Raw genomic sequence first — 16558 nt, forward strand, 5'->3', positions numbered from 1 at the left:
AAGTGGACATGAATCCAAGACAAAAATTATAACGATATACAACATGGTTAAAGAGCATGGGTTCTGGCGTTAAGCTGACTGGATGCAAATCTTACAGGTACCATTTAACATTTCTTAAGCTCTCTGAGCTTCAGTCTCCTTATTTAGGAAACGCCACGGAGATGTTGTAAGAACCAAATGTGATCACTTTGTGTTCCTCTTAGCAAGGCTTGGTATATAGTAAAGCTGCCAAACGTACTAGGTGTCATTACTACTGCCACAGAGTTGTAAGTCCGACTCCTCTGAACCAGTTCAGAACACCAGATAACTTGATAATGAATTCCTTAGATAAGAGAAACAATTTCATCATTGCAAGGTTTGTGATTTGCTTGTGGTGGAGCTGAACATGTCCTTCACATAATGCCTGGCCTCTGGTGGATACTCAGTAAATATTTATTGATTCAATTATATAGCCAGGACTCAAGGAACTAGAGGGGTAAGGAATTGCCAATAATAGAATAAATGATTCCTTACTTCCATTCCTTTCTGTCTAAAAATGTGGTAATCTGTCCTCCTGGAGCATGATTCCCTCCCCTCTCCCCCGTGAGTGTGTGTGTGTGCCCATGAGTGTGAGTGTGTGTGTATCTTACAGATGATCAAGAGAAGATGGTGAGGAGAAACTAGAGAATAATATTGCTGGGTGTGGTAGGGAAAATTTCACAAACTGGTGACATTTTTTAAGTTTTGAAGAAATCAGTTCTTTCCTTAGAGAAAAATACATAAAATGTAGGTGCTTTCTGTTTTGTTGTGTATTGAGAGGTTGGTTTATGCTTCTTTTGTTTCATCTAATATGTTTACTATACTCCTGTTTCACCAAATATTTTTTTGTGTTTTGAATGAAAAATTTTCATGATATTACTTCTTAGACAGCAAACGTTTTTCAGCTCTTGGGAAATCTTCTTGCCTTGTGCATATTTGAAAAGATAAAGCCCACAGATTGTGTATATACTCATATAGAAAAAAATAAGTCTCTATTATAAGAAGAAGAAAGTAAGTTTAGAAGAATATCCAAATAGATATTGCATAGGTCAGAAGTTATTCATAGGGAAAACATAGTGTCCAAAGGCCAAATTCCAAGTGGAAACTTTTCTACTTTTCAGTAAATCTCTCTGAAACTTGGCTTCCTTAACTGCAGATTGTAAATCATGCTAACTTATTGGATTTGATTCACATGAATATTTGGAGGAATAAATTCAGTGTTATGTAATGTGATTTTTAAATCAGTGTATCCTAACATTTTTTGAAAGAGTATTAGTCTTGAGGGTTGCTTCATGAAAGGAGGAGGGAAGAATGTTCCTTCATTAAAAACATTTTGAAAAATAATGTGTACCATATACAGATCATCCACATCTCAGGAGTGATTATAGCCTTTCACTCATTTTTCAAAAGATTCTATTTATTTATTTGAGAGGTAGAGTTACAGACAGTGAGAGGGAGAGACAGAGAGAGAGGTCTTCCATCCTTTGCTTCACTCCCCAAATGGCCACAACAGCTGGCGCTGCACTGATCCGAAGCCAGGAGCCAGGTGTTTTTTCCTGGTATCCCATGTGGATGCAGGGGCCCATGGGCTTGGGCCATCTTCTCCTGCCCTCCCAGGCCACAGCAGAGAGCTGGATTGGAAGAGGAGCAGCCAGGACTAGAACCGGTGCCCATATGGGATGCTGGCGCTGCAGGTGGGGGATTAACCTACTGTGCCACGGCACCAGCACCACAGCCTTTCACTTATTAAAGATGATCTAATGCAATACTAGGTTATATTCTTGTATTCATGTTTCTCATCAGATATATTAACAGGAAATTTTTAAAAAATTCCAGATATGTTTGCATCTCAAAAGTTCATACCACATAGTAAAAAATTAGGTATTTGATCTATGTTTCAAATTTAAAATTTTTTAATGTAATTGTTTATTCAAGAAACAGACACTGTGAAAGAGACAGGTAGCTTCATGGTGAATTCCCTAGATAGGGAAACAGTTGACTCCTGGTCTGGAGCCAAGTCTGGGAATCCACAACACCATCCAGGTTTCCAGCATGGGTGCCAGGAACCCAATTACTTGAGCTCTCCCTGCTGTCTTCCAGGTTCTGCATTAGTAGGAAACTGAGTCAGGAACTGGACCCTCGTATCAACCCAAGCGGTCATATATGCTATGCAGGCATGTTAACCACAAGACTATACAGGCACTGTTGTTTTTCAACTTTTATATATAATAAAATAGCTTGATACACAATTTCTAATTTCTTTTTTTTTCACTTTTATTTAATAAATATAAATTTCCAAAGTACAGCTTATGGATTACAATGACTATTTCCCCCCATAACTTCTCTCCCACCCGCAACCCTCCCATCTCCCATTCCATTCGCATCAAGATTCATTTTCAGTTCTCTTTATATTATATACAGAAGATCAATTTAGTATATATTAAGTACAGATTTCAACAATTTGCACCCACACAGAAACATAAAGTATAAAATACTGTTTGAGTACTAGGTATAGCATTACTTCACATTGAACAACACATTAAGGATAGAGATCCTACATGAGGAGTAAGTGCACAGTGACTCCTGTTGTTGACTTAACAAATTGCCACTCTTGTTTATGGCGTCAGTAATCTCCCTAGGCTCTTGTCATGAGTTTCCAAGGCTATGGAAGCCTTTGAGTTCACCAACTCCGATCTTATTTAGACAAGGTCATAGTCAAAGTGGAGGTTCTCTCCTCCCTTCAGAGAAAGGTACCTCCTTCTTTGATGGCCCATTCTTTCCACTGGGATCTCACTCGCAGAGATCTTTCATTTAGGTTTGTTTTTGTTTTTGTTTTTGTTTTGCCAGAGTATCTTGGCTGTCCATGCCTAAAATACTCTTATGGGCTCTTCAGCCACATCCAAATGCCTTAAAGGCTGATTCTGAGGCCAGAGTGCTGTTTAGGACATCTGCCATTCTATGAGTCTGCTGTGTATCCCACTTCCCATGTTGGATCGTTCTCTCCCTTTTTTATTCTATCAGTTAGTATTTGCAGACACTAGTCTTGTTTATGTGATCCCTTTGGTTCTTAGTCCTATCATTATGATCAGTTGTGAACTGAAATTGATCACTTGGACTAGTGAGATGGCATTGGTACATGCCACCTTGATGGGATTGTATTGGAATCCTCTGGCACGTTTCTAACTCTACCGTTTGGGGCAAGTCAGCTTGAGCTTGTCCCAATTTATACATATTCTCCCTCTCTTATTCCCACTCTTATATTTAACGGAGATCACTTTTCAGTTAAATTTAAACACCTAAGAATAATTGTGTGTTAATTACAGAGTTCAACCAATAGTATTAAGTTGATGTTGAAGTGAGATGGATACTATGAGAAACAATGACTTGATCAGCCCTTGTCCTGACTGTTGATGTACAACTTAATACTTTATCCCTTTTAGTATTTTTTTGTTCTACTTAATACTATTGGTTGAACTCTAATTTATTTTTTAATAACAGACATACTTTAATTCTGGTCTTTCCACTAAACATAATCCCACTAGCAGCAGGAAGAGGCAGGGGTCATATTTGATGGCTGGAATGTTTCCTAACACAGATTTTTTTTTAAAGATGTTGGATAATCATTAGTTTTCTATCATCGTAGACTTTGTTGCTTTTTTTCTTAAGTAGTACATCTATTTGGTTAAATTTAACTTGAAATTCTGGCCGTGGTTGAGAGTTTTAAGAGGTAGACACTGAGATGCATATAAGATCCTTGCTGTGTGAGGATCTTTCTAAAAGTCTTGTGATAGAAATCATTATCCTCAGAAGTCACAGTGTCAGATTCAGCCATAATTTAGATGTTAATGCCAGCAACACCAGTCTACGGGGCTTGCATTGTGGAGCAGTAGGTTAAGCCACTGCTTATGACATCACCAGCATCCCATATGAGCACCATGAAGAGTCCTGGCATCTTTGCTTCTGATCCAGCTCTCTGCTAATGCATCTGGGAAAGCAGTGAAAGTTATCCCAAAAGCTTGGGCCCCTGCCACCCATGCGAAAGACCTGGGTGGAGTTCCTGGCTCCTGGCTTCAGCCTCGTCCACCCTTTGTCATTGCAAGCATCTGGGGAGTGAACCAGCAATTGGAAGATTTCTCTCTCTCGCTCTCGCTCTCTCGCTCTCTCTTTCTCTTCCCTCTCCCGCCCCCGTAACTTTGCTTTCAAATACATTTTTTAGAAATCTCCAATTTATGAACACAGATGATGGGCTTAGAGTGTCTGAATTCTTTAGGTATTTTGAGTTGCTTTTTAAAGACTTTGTAGAGTTCTCTTTGGAGCAATTTTAGGTTCACAGCAAAATTAAGAGGAAAGTATAGAAATTTCTCATATACTCCCTTCCCACACAATTACATAGTTTCCACACTTATCAACATCTGCCACAGAGTGGTGTATTTTCTCCAATTGATGAACCTCCTTTAACTGATCATATCACTCAAAGTCCATTAGGGTTTATTTACTCTTGGTGTTAAATAGTCTGTGAGTTTGGATGAATATATGATTACATGTATCCTTAATTATAGTATCATATAGAATATTTTCACTGCCCTAAAAATGCTTTGTGTTGCATGTATTTAACCTTGGCAATCACTGAACTTTTACTGTCCCCATAGTTTTATCTTTTCCAGAACATCATGTAATTGGAGTCACCCAGTATGTAGTCTTTTCAGGCTTCTTTCTTAGTAATACATATTTAAGTTTTTCCCATACTGTTTTGTGGCTTAATGGTTTATTTCTATTTATCACTCAATAATATTTCCTTGTCTGGATGCATTACAGTGTGTCCATTCACCTACTAATGAACACCTTGGTTGCTTCCAAGTTTGGACAGTTATGATTAAGCTGCTCTAACCACTCATGTTTTCCTTGGACATAATTTTTTGTTTCTTTTAGGTAAATACCAAGAAGAATGAGTGCTAGATTTTATGTGAAGTGTATGTTTGGTTTAGGAGAAAGCACTTAATTGCCTTCCAAAGTAGTTGTACCATTTTTGTATTCTCACATCGATGAATGACACTTCCTCTTGCTCCACACACGTGCCAGTATTTGTTATCGTTAGTAGCCAGATTTTGGTGATTGTAATAGTTTGCAGTGTCATCTCATTGTTTTAATCTGTATTGCCTTGATAATATATAACATGTGGAACATCTTCTGCATCTTTGCTCTCTGCAAATGTTCTTTGTGAGATGTCATAGTCTCTCTGACCCACTTTTCAGTCTGGTTGTTTTCATATTGATTTTAGGAATTCCTCATATATTTTCGAAAATAGTTGTTTATCATGTGTCTTATGCAAATAATTTCTCACAGTCTGTGGTTTATGTTCTCATTCTCTTGATGAATTTTGTTTTTATAGTTTTCCCTTCATACTACTAATCTAAAGAACTTCTTATGATGAGTAGAAAATATCACACATTTTATATAATTTCTCATGCTGGAAAGTCAAGAAAGGCTAGAAACAACTTGAGAGGTGATGGCAGGGGTTATGCATGTTGTTATCTATGCATCCCTCTTCTGCCTGCAATAGTTGATGCTCCTTTCATAGGAAAAGGAGAGAAGTCATCATGTGTTTCACGTGTCTGCGGCAGCTCTGCAGTCTAAAACTAGATTGAGTCATTCCCAGAATTGTTGAAGTGAAGAAGAGAGGTGTGTGGATAGGCTTATGGATATTCATGAATAAAGGACTCAAGTGATATTTTTTTTGTGAATGAATTGCCTCCTTTACCCGCTTCTTCCGCTTGGGCCAATTTATTTATTAGAATACCTAAGAATTACAGCTAATTCAAGATTTTTTTAAAATGGACTAGTGACTTGTATGTTATAAGCTAGCTTCCTAAAAGTTGACATCCTTTATTAGTGTCAGAGCACAGCATATCTTTTGTTATTAACAGTTAATAGAATGCTTCAGCTGTATTTCGTCCACAAAATTTTGAACTATATTAAACCAGGTCAATCTGTGCTAGTTAGTACAGCAACAAAAGTATCATTACACTCCAATTCCAATAGATAGTGTGAACAAACAGTTTTTTTTTTTTTTTTAACCAGGAATGATCTGAGTATTTCTGGATTCCCAGTGTTCAATTCATTAAATTTGATTATAGCTTCATTGATCTAAATGTCAGCCAGTGATAATTATTCACAAGGAGTGGACTATTGCATCTGGTCTGGTTGAAGTAATATAGTGTGCATTTATCCTTCTGACAGTATGTATATGGTAATTTTATTTTGGTTTAAAGTAAATCTATGAATTTCTAAAAATTTCTAGATGAAATTTCCCAAAATATGCCATCCCCTAAGTCAAGGAACTGTACAGCCTGACCTCCATAGAAGGTCTGTGACATCATTCGGAATAGCACCACCAAGGCAACTACAGGTGTTACTCAAAATTTAATAAATCTATAGCAGGATAATTTTTAAGTTGATAATTTTGTATGACCCACAAATGACATTAAAAATACCAAATTGCCCCTGGTAGAATAAAGGTCCTCCACTCCTGCATGTGCCTATTTAATTTGTAGACTTGAGAACTAAACATGAAATAGGAACATGTTCACACGCAACAAGCCAGTGTTCTCTGTACTGACTTTGGAGAGCTTTCACGTGTTGCAGCATGCAGCCATTGCATTGCTAACCTCAGAGAAGAGGCACTTGGGTCGTCATTAATACCTAGAAACATAGAGTGCCCAATGATGGCAAATAATTGCAGTAAAATCTCTTCTTAGGTAAGTTATATAGTAACTTAGCCTGAAAATTCCAAAGGTTTGTCTTCAAGAGAGAAGAGAGGAAAACATCCCTTGAGAGTAATTTTCTGCAATTTGGACTTCATCTCTTAAATTCTCTGAGAAAAAGCAGCCTACTTCTCCCATTCAGATTCATTCAACTTTCCCTTACATGAGAGTACTTCAAAAAGTAAATGAGAGGTGGAAAGAAATGAAAATATGTTTACTTAGTGACAAAAAAGTGAATCCATGCATAGTTTTTTCATAATACATATTTCCATAACTTTTTGAAGACCCTGTATATCAGTATATAAAGTAATTGAAAAACACTTTATGCTTTGAGACCACTAATAGAAAAAAAAGTCAGTGAATCTTAATGTTAATTATATAAATTGAGCAAGATTTTACTACCTTAGTTTATTTTCCAAACATTAAATGAGAGAAAAGCACTAGTATTCTTGCTTTGCTTAATTATTCTCCTTTTGTTTATTAATTTGTATTATTTGAAATTATTCCAATTGCTAGTAAATTATGAAGCCTTATTAGTCTTCACAATTAGATATTTTCTTCCACCTGGAGGTATTTGTACATCAAGACAAATGATTAGAGTATGAAAAACTAGATGTTTTAAGATGAGCAAATATGAATATTACTGATGTTGGGTTGTAGGTATTTGGACTTCTGTATACTGTTCACTTTACTGTTGCAGGTATTTGAATGTAAACATTTGTAAATATAAGTATTAGGTAATTCTTACTTTAGATGTTTGTGAACTCTTTCCTCAGTTCCAGAAGACAAAGACCTTGTGTTCCTGCTGTTAAAATCAAGGAATGTGGTAGTCAAGCCAAGTGATGGAGGCTTTCTATATGTGATGTAGTGGGCAGAGTGGCACCTCTAAAGTATCTCTGGTTTTATGACTAGCTTCCACTGATTACATAAGAATTTTTAGGCAGCTTAGGTCAGAAAAATTTTTTTCTTGCTCTCCAAATAATATTTCCTTCCAGACTTTGAAACAACTTACATTCACCCCATGGATATGTCATCAATCTGCTATGTGTGAATGCACACTATTCTTTCCTGTACTTGACCAAATGTTTCATTTCCTGAAAATTAAATTACTTAAATGCAGCAAACAGATGGCCAGAGAGTCCTGTAGAAGCTTGCTCTGCCATGAAATTTATTATCTGAATTCCTGATGTAAGCCAGAGAAGTTAGCAGAAATTCATTTCTTTTGCACACTATGATGCCATAATTGATGTTGCCATTTTCATGTCATTTTCAAATTCAGCAATATTAGACATTAGGACAAAAAAAGTTCAGAGGTTATTGCATGTTTTAGATGAAAAATTAAAACTGTCATCAACTCCCGTGAGCCAGTTTGATTAAAGGTTATATGAAAGTTTTTTTAAGATATTAAAACTCATAATACATGAAAGTAAAAAAATAATAGCTTAGGCTTTTCCAGCTTCCCGTATTCAAATATTATATTCTTTAAGCTAAAGAAATACTTCTCATTGTATACTACTGGGAGTTTGGATAAATAGGGTATGATTCCTTATATTCTTCCTTAAGTTTTTTATCAGATACTGGATATGTGGTCATTTGGTTCAATCCATAAAAACATAATTCAAGAGTAAGTTCTGTGATGGCCTTGTGTCAACCATATATAATAAACTTCAGAAAAATTAGTTTATTAAATATCAGTTATTCAGAAAAATTAATATCATGTTGCTTTTGGAAATATTTTTTCAGCTGTCACTAAGTGTATTCTTTAGGAAACCTATAAAGCATAAAGCTTTTCATAAAAGAGCAAAGGTCAAGTTCAGTGAACATATTAGTTTAAACTTTTCTAAAACATTTTTGCTACCAGTAGCGTATACCTGATCTTTAGTCTGATGCTTTCATTGCATTTTTATTTTTAATCTGCTTACCTAATCGTTCTCAAATCCTTTATTGGAAAATATCAAAAATTTTCCTTATCCTTTTCATAAAGATGCTAAGAGAGGACATATTTGTACAGTCCTTGAGAGCTTACAGTGAATATAGCACAAAATAGTTGACAGTAATCATAATCATTCCTCTGTACCATGCTTTTCACCTAGAACATTCTTTTCAGCTAGGACATACACCAATTAGGTAACAAATGTGGAGGCCCTACCCTCTGTATAGTGGTTGTATGAGTCATTTTGTAGACTTCCCTTCTTGGGGAAGGGAAAAATGAACATCATGAATAAAAATCTTTTTTACCTTCAAGAACTCATGTGCTTAGAGGAATGCAGGTAGGAGTACATGAGAATAGGCATTGTGTAGATGTTCAGTGAATTTGGATGGGAAAGTTTCCTCATCAGCTGTTGAGTCTCCTCTCTCCCAGCCTTCAGAAGAGCCTATGATGAGGTAAGCAGAAGTAACTGGCTAGGCAGCTTAGGATCTACTCCAGTTCCCTCCTCCTTACTCTATTTTCTCTTTACTTTTATTCCCTTTTTCATGCCAATCTGCCTACAGAAAGACCCTCCACTCCTGCCTTTCTATCTGTACTGATATACTTGTTTCTTGTTTGTTTTTCCCGCTTTTCTTCCAGAAAGCAAGGACTTGGTCATTTGAAGACAAACTCCTCCTGAACACTGCTTATGGTTTTAACGTTAGATTACATAGAAAAAAATAATCAATTAAAAAAGATTCCCAGAGGAAAGTTCACCAAGCACATCTCAGAGCAAAGTTGTCCCAGGAGACCAGAATTGTAGCAGGGCTCTCTCATTTAATCTTAAAAGCTTCTTCTATGATCACTGGTTTCAAAGAGGACAACTAAGATCTTTGGACATCTGCAGGCCACTGACTTTTCAGTCAACAAGATTCCTCTGTTGGGAAGGGGGATGTAAGTGTAGGGTACAGATTCAGAGATTAAACAGTGCTATCACATATATTCCATAGTACATATCACTTAAACACACACACAAGAAAGGTCCTCAAAAAAAGTTCATGGAAATGAATATTATGAAAAAATGGCCTGGATTTCAAAATATTTTGCACCAAATTTAATTTATATTTCAATTCTATATTTTCATAAACTTTCTGAAATACTCTCATATAAGTAGTCACTAATTAGCCTGAGGACCTGGCACTTCTGTATTACTCAAAGCCAAATAGCTATCTGTTCTTATTTGTAGGTCCTTTGGACAAACAGTAAGGATAGTGCAAGGTATCTTTTCTCCATGTGTTCAGCTCTGACCAGGAAAGAACAACTCTAGTTGCCTAGTCTGTGTGAAGTAGGCAAATTTGAGCAGTTAACAGTAAGAGAATTTCAAAGACAATGACCCTAGCCCTCTACAGGCAGTAGGGCTGTTGAGTAACCCCATAAACGTGCTCAGACCACATTTATAAACTTGCAAGACCACATTATGTAGCATGATCAGGCCCCAGACATCAGAATAAAAAAGACTCATCAGATGTTTGAGGGGGATCGCCAAATGGCCAAAGAGATAATGGTGCATCCAGAGGGACAGGCTATTATCATATGTACTAAGGCCATGTACTAAGGTTGTTACCATGTGTACACACGTGGTGGCTCTGTATTCAGTGGATGCCAGGCTTTCCCTGCAAGTGGGTAACACCAAGGACAACTGTAGTAGTGTAGATTTACCCACAACCCCTTCTGCTACTCACTATCAGCATCAACATCCATCTGTGATGTTTCTGAATCGTGAGCCATTTCAGGTCCACAGTTGTTTGTAAAGATTTCATTTTGCATACAATTTTATTCCTCACTGAAAATTTTTTTCTAAAACAAACAAAAAAAAAGCTTTTACTTTTTTCCCCCTGTTCAGCTGTTAGCACATTTAAGATCATTCCTGTTTTCCTTTTTTTCTGTTTTTTGCTTAGGTAATTTTTGTTCATGATTGGCTTTTTCCCCATTTCTCATTAGAATAGAAGTACAATATGCAGTTGTTTTTAGAATGTTCAGATTTGTTGTTGTTGTTGTTGTTGTGCCCAGAAAAAGATACAGATCGAATCAAGAAAAGCGTTTGTTGAATACCAGAAATACATTCAGATTTAAGCATCGTTAGAAGGGACCATCAAAAACCTAGAGTAATTTTACCTAACATAAGAGATAGTGAACATTTCAAGCAAAATTCTCTCTACCATTACTGGCCATTATTTATTGTGGAAATATTTAGTAAGTGCTTGAAATCCATGTAAGACTACCAGGTAGCATGGCATATTGGATGAGGGATGGGCACACTACTCTGGCTGTTTTCACAGTGATTTCCGCTCAGCAGCAAAGCTTCTATAACAAACTACTGCTCCTCCTCCAGCAGAGACGTTTCAAAAGGTTTTGACTAAGGTCCTTCATCAGTGTAGTCAAATGTATTGCATGTAGAAATTTCATTTTTTCTGCCTTGAATTTCTACCAATTGTATAGTGATGGCCTTGTGTGCATATTTAGGATAGTATTCTTAATACTGGAAATGATCCTAAGAAATTGCACATTTCTCAATATGGTATTCTAATTAAAACCTAATTAGCAATTCACTGTGCTGGAACTTGGATTTTTAGCATAGACAAAATTTCACTATGCACAGAAAGTAAAGATATATTTTTTGGAGACATTAGAATTTCAAAAATATAAGGCAGCACATGTGGAATTTAGAGGTGTTAAAAAATCTTCAGTGTGGGTTTCTCCATAGCTTTAAGCTGGAACAGTTTTGTATAATCAGTGAGCTTGCCAAACAGTATCAAAAAACTCATTTTCTTCAAGTGTTTTATTTATCTTTAATAGAACCTTCATCACCCTGGTGTTGTAAATCTGGAGTGTATGTTTGAGACGCCTGAAAGAGTGTTTGTTGTGATGGAAAAACTCCATGGAGACATGCTGGAGATGATCTTGTCAAGTGAAAAGGGCAGGTTGCCAGAGCACATAACGAAGTTTTTAATTACTCAGGTAAGAAATCAATTAGAGACAGAAAAAAAGATAACATTTAATATCAAATGTGATCCCTGTTTAACTCCAGCTTTCTGGCCTTGTTGTTCAGTCCTTGTTTCTAGTCTACATGGCACTAGAAAATGCTGCAATGGTGCATTGTGTCATCTGATTAATATTTATGTTACTCAAAGTCCAGTAGAATGAATTAATTCCTTGTGCAAAGGCCCATGTGTTAATATTGTTGATGAATATTAAAATGTATATTGGCTTGACCTGATTCTTTGAAAATAATTAAAAATGGATATCCTTATTAGTTGTTGAATCCATTGATTTATACCTGTCTTGGCCATTGTTTGAACACCATAATGTACTACTTTTACTGCTGAAGTTTCCTTAGAAACCTTAAATGTTTATCTAACTCAGTACACTGCTTCAAACATCAGTCGGCTTGTCTACTTGTTTTAGGTTGTCTCTTGGCCTTTTATTTATTTTATTTAGATTATACAAGTTTCATGTATTTCATATATACAGATTTAGGAATGTAGTGATACAAAACGTATGCCCTGATAGAAAACATCTTAAAATTAAAAGATTGAAATGAAAATGTTTTGGTCATTTCCTCCTTTGTAGATACTTGTGGCTTTGCGACATCTTCATTTTAAAAATATTGTTCATTGTGACCTCAAACCAGAGAACGTGTTGCTAGCATCAGCGGATCCTTTCCCTCAGGCAAGTATGAAAGCCTGTCGGCCAGAGGCCAGCTGACCCTATCACTCGCTCCCTGGCAGTATCCCGTCACCTTCTCTTCTTCCCTCAGAACCTTTTTTCATTTCAGGGTTTTCTTGTTCCTTTTCATCTATTTGTGACCTTACATTTCAGAGGCTGTGGGTTTGTCACTCAGCCTTCAACTAGATACGTTACACAAATGAATAATTTACAACTCTCATTTTGCTTTCTGTCTTTTCTGGACCTGACAGCCTTCGTCCAGTATTGAAAGTATAGCCTGAGAATGAGAACATTTTTATTACCTTGTTATGCACAGAATTAAACAAAACAAACAAACAAACAAAAAAAAAAACAAAGGCAAAATGATCACAGATTTATTGATGACCAGGAGCAATCAGGTTTAAGCCTCGTTACAAGGCATCATCTGCGAGCAAAATCCTCGGTGATTTTACTTGAGTTCCGTAGATGCTGCCAGGTCTGTAATGTTGAGTACGATATTAAACTTCAGCTATGTCCTCAAGAACTAGGGCAACACTTTCTTCTTTTCCTCTGGTCAGATGATAGAACACAACCAGATCTGTCAACAGGGAGTCCTAAAGTGGCCAGACCAAGGTGGCTGACCTGCCTCACTTCCTTGACAGCTTCAGTTCCTGGCCACGTACTGACTGAGGATTCTTGTGGATGACCTAACACATTTCTTGCTTATCCTAATCCTTTACCTGTGACATAAGTCTGTCTCTCTCTTGCTTTGCAAAATGTTTTCCTGCCTGGTAAACTCTCTTACCCACTTCTAAATATACTTACTGTTACATTTGTCTTCTGGTTTTTAGGAAGAGGAGGAAAAATGCATAGTTTTATAATGATACTTAAACCACTGTCTTCAGACACATAAAATAGGAAATTTTTCCTTCTACCTTGTGAAGTCCATATCATTTTGTATACAGTAGTAGTGTTGTCTCTGGCAGACCTGAATTTAGACACGCACAGACACACCCTTGAGAACTTAGTGTTTCCGCAATACCCTTTTTGCTACAGGTAAAACTTTGTGATTTTGGTTTTGCCCGGATTATTGGAGAGAAGTCTTTCCGGAGGTCAGTTGTGGGTACCCCGGCGTACCTGGCTCCTGAGGTTCTGAGGAACAAGGGCTACAATCGCTCTCTAGACATGTGGTCTGTTGGGGTCATCATCTATGTAAGCCTGAGTGGCACGTTCCCCTTCAACGAGGATGAAGACATACATGACCAGATCCAGAATGCGGCTTTCATGTATCCACCCAATCCATGGAAGGAAATCTCTCCTGAAGGTAAGGTCTTCCATTCTCAAAGATAGTGGTGGAATCCTTAAGTGTTATCTTTTGTAGTTCATTGAGAATTGTTAAAGCAATAAATGCAAATTGTAAAATGCCCACTGGAGTAGAGGCACAAATTGACAGGGGTAGATTGAGAACTAATTGAAATGGAGATCAAAAAGGTCATTTGGTGGTATGTGTGTGTGTGTGCCTGGGTACTTCAATAAGGTCATAGAAAAAGAGCTAACATTTAATTCCATTTTTCCATGAATTGTTTAAAGTAACTCTTAATTACATTTTTTCCATGGATCTGTGTGCATGAAAAGTAGATACACTTGCGGGGCCAGTGCCGTGGCTCACTTGGGTAATCTTCCACCTGCGGCACCAGCATCCCATATAGGCGCCGGTTCTAGTCCCGATTGCTCCTCTTCCAGTCCAGCTCTCTGCTGTGGCCCGGGAAGGCAGTGAAGGATGGCCCAGGTGCTTGGGCCCCTGCACCCATGTGGGAGACCAGGAGGAAGCACCTGGCTCCTGGCTTCGGATCAGTGCAGCTCTGGCTGTAGCAGCCATTTGGGGGGTGAACCAACGGAAGGAAGACCTTTCTCTCTGCCTCTGTCTCTCTCTCTCATTGTCTAACTCTATCTGTCAAATTAATAAAAATAAAAAAGAAAAAGAAAAGTAGATACACTTGGAAATACATTTTAAAAAGTAAATGAAACAATTAAGGATAAGATGTTCATATTTGAGTATGTTTCTTTGAACTTAAAAATTGATGTAATGCTAATAAAGAGTCCTCCAAAAGGGCCTGCTTACCATGCACCTGGGCCCAGAGTAAGCACTTTTATACTATGACAAACATAGGGAAATTATGATTGATATTTTAGTCATCAGATTACATATATTACATGTATTAGTGTGCCATTTGCTTTGTGTGCCTGTAAGTTATTTATATTATTTCATTGGGTCATTTCCTTGGAATCTTTAAGCAGAATATGTCTGCTCCATATTGGAATATCCTTAGTAGTTCTCATGACTTCTTTAGGGTAGATTCCATTGATGGTGTTACATTATTTAGTTATATGCTTATTAATAAATATTTATTTTTCTTAAAGGGGAAATGACAAGAGTTCATTAGTGAACATAGTTTGGAGTTTATTTAATTGTCATAAAAATCCAATAAGATGAGTTTTACTATTTTAACTGTATTTCAAGTGGGAAAGCAAAAGCAAAAAAAAAAAAAAAATGACACCACAGATCCAAAATGGCAGAACTCCTGAGTGGTCAGGCTAGAGCTCACACCCAGCAGTCTGAGCACACATCCCTTCACCTCCGGCCTTGAGCCTCTCTAATGTACAAGCGATTTATAGTTCTCTGTTCATCCTAGTTGTTTATTCAGATTTTTACTGCTTAAAAGACTGGTACCTTCATTGATAAACATCCGTTATTTGATACCTGCTATTTCATATGTTCACGTAGAAATGGGAAAGAGTGTGTATAAACTGTCCAAGGCAATTTAAGTTCTTTGACTATTGTTGGTTTTAAATGCCAAGAGTTATCTATAATAGAGCTTTAAGTTACCATTAGCAACAGCCTTTAACATTCACTACTTACTTGTAAGTCATAGTTAGTTGGATATATCTTAAAGATATTTGTGACCTACAAAAGAACTATCATATATTACAGTGGAACAATTAAATATTTAGAATAATCCAACAAAGATAAAAAAGTTTATTTACTTTTCTTTTCCAAGAAACAGAAAAGATGGAATTATCAAAATAGCCTTGTTATTTATCTTAAGAAATATTACTTCTAAATGGAGATGACAATTATACTTCATCCCTGTAATCCAGAAACCCAATAAATAGCCTACTGCTCTTAACTAGGATTCAAATCTGGAATATCACTAAAGGCAGTCAGACACTTGCCTGTGATGATCTCTCTCTTTGAGACCAGAGACACAGATATCAATGGCTCTAGAAGGAGTTGTCAGGAAATCATAATATACACGCATCAGAGGTCATGTGAAAGTAGAAGGCAGAACATAACATGTACCTCAGATAACTTTAAAATTTACTTGGGGAAACGAGTTACAAGGATTTACAAGGATTGGAAAAATGATCAGTTTTTCATCAGATTGTTAGGGTAGGTATAAAAATCAAGATCTCCAAGGTCAGAGGATTTGACTAGTCAGAATTGCCTTTTGCAAGCAAGGTGTAACTTAGGCCAGTCACTGCAGATTGTAAAGAACAAGGTATATGGCATCAATAATCTCCCTATGCACCAGTCATGCGTTTCCAAGGCTATGGAAGCCCCTTGAGTTCTCCGACTCTTATCTTGTTTAGACAAGGTCATAGTCAAAGTGGAGGTTCTCTCCTCCCTTCAGAGAAAGGTACCTCCTTCTTTGAAGACCTGTTCTTTCCACTGGGATCTCACTCACAGAGATCTTTCATTTAGGTTTGGTTGGTTTTGGTGTTTTTTTTTGTTTTTGTTTTTGTTTTTTTTTTGCCAGAGTGTCTAGGTTTTCCATGCCTGAAATACTCTCATGGGCTTTTCAGCCAGATCCGAATGCCTTTAGGGCTGATTCTGAAGCCAGAGTGCTGTTTAGGACATCCGCCATTCTATGAGTCTGCTGAGTATCTCGCTTCCCATGTTGGATCACTCTCCCCTTTATTTATTCTATCAGTTAGTATTAGTAGGTACTAGACTTGTTTATGTGCTCCCTTTGACTCTTAGTCCTTTCATTATGATCAATTGTGAACTGAAATTGATCACTTGGACTAGTGAGATGGCATTAGTACATGCCACCTTGATGGGATTAAATTGGAGTCCCCTGGTATGTTTCTAACTCTACCATTT

General features: G+C 37.0%; 1 protein-coding gene across 3 annotated transcripts in view; it reads left to right on the top strand.

Annotated features, from left to right (window-relative positions):
- The window catches only part of PRKD1 (protein kinase D1), a 349145-nt gene that overhangs the window by 302667 nt on the left and 29920 nt on the right, over positions 1–16558 (top strand). For all 3 annotated transcript variants that reach the window (XM_051822738.3, XM_051822739.3, XM_089309363.1), the window contains 3 exons: positions 11545–11706; positions 12319–12417; positions 13450–13717. In XM_051822738.3, the coding sequence (XP_051678698.1) occupies positions 11545–11706; positions 12319–12417; positions 13450–13717 (529 nt within the window). The remainder of the gene's footprint in view (positions 1–11544; positions 11707–12318; positions 12418–13449; positions 13718–16558) is intronic.

This window comes from Oryctolagus cuniculus, chromosome 12, assembly GCF_051225735.1.
Source record: "Oryctolagus cuniculus isolate XC-2025 breed Fujian yellow rabbit chromosome 12, ASM5122573v1, whole genome shotgun sequence".
Classification (NCBI taxonomy): Eukaryota; Metazoa; Chordata; class Mammalia; order Lagomorpha; family Leporidae; genus Oryctolagus; species Oryctolagus cuniculus.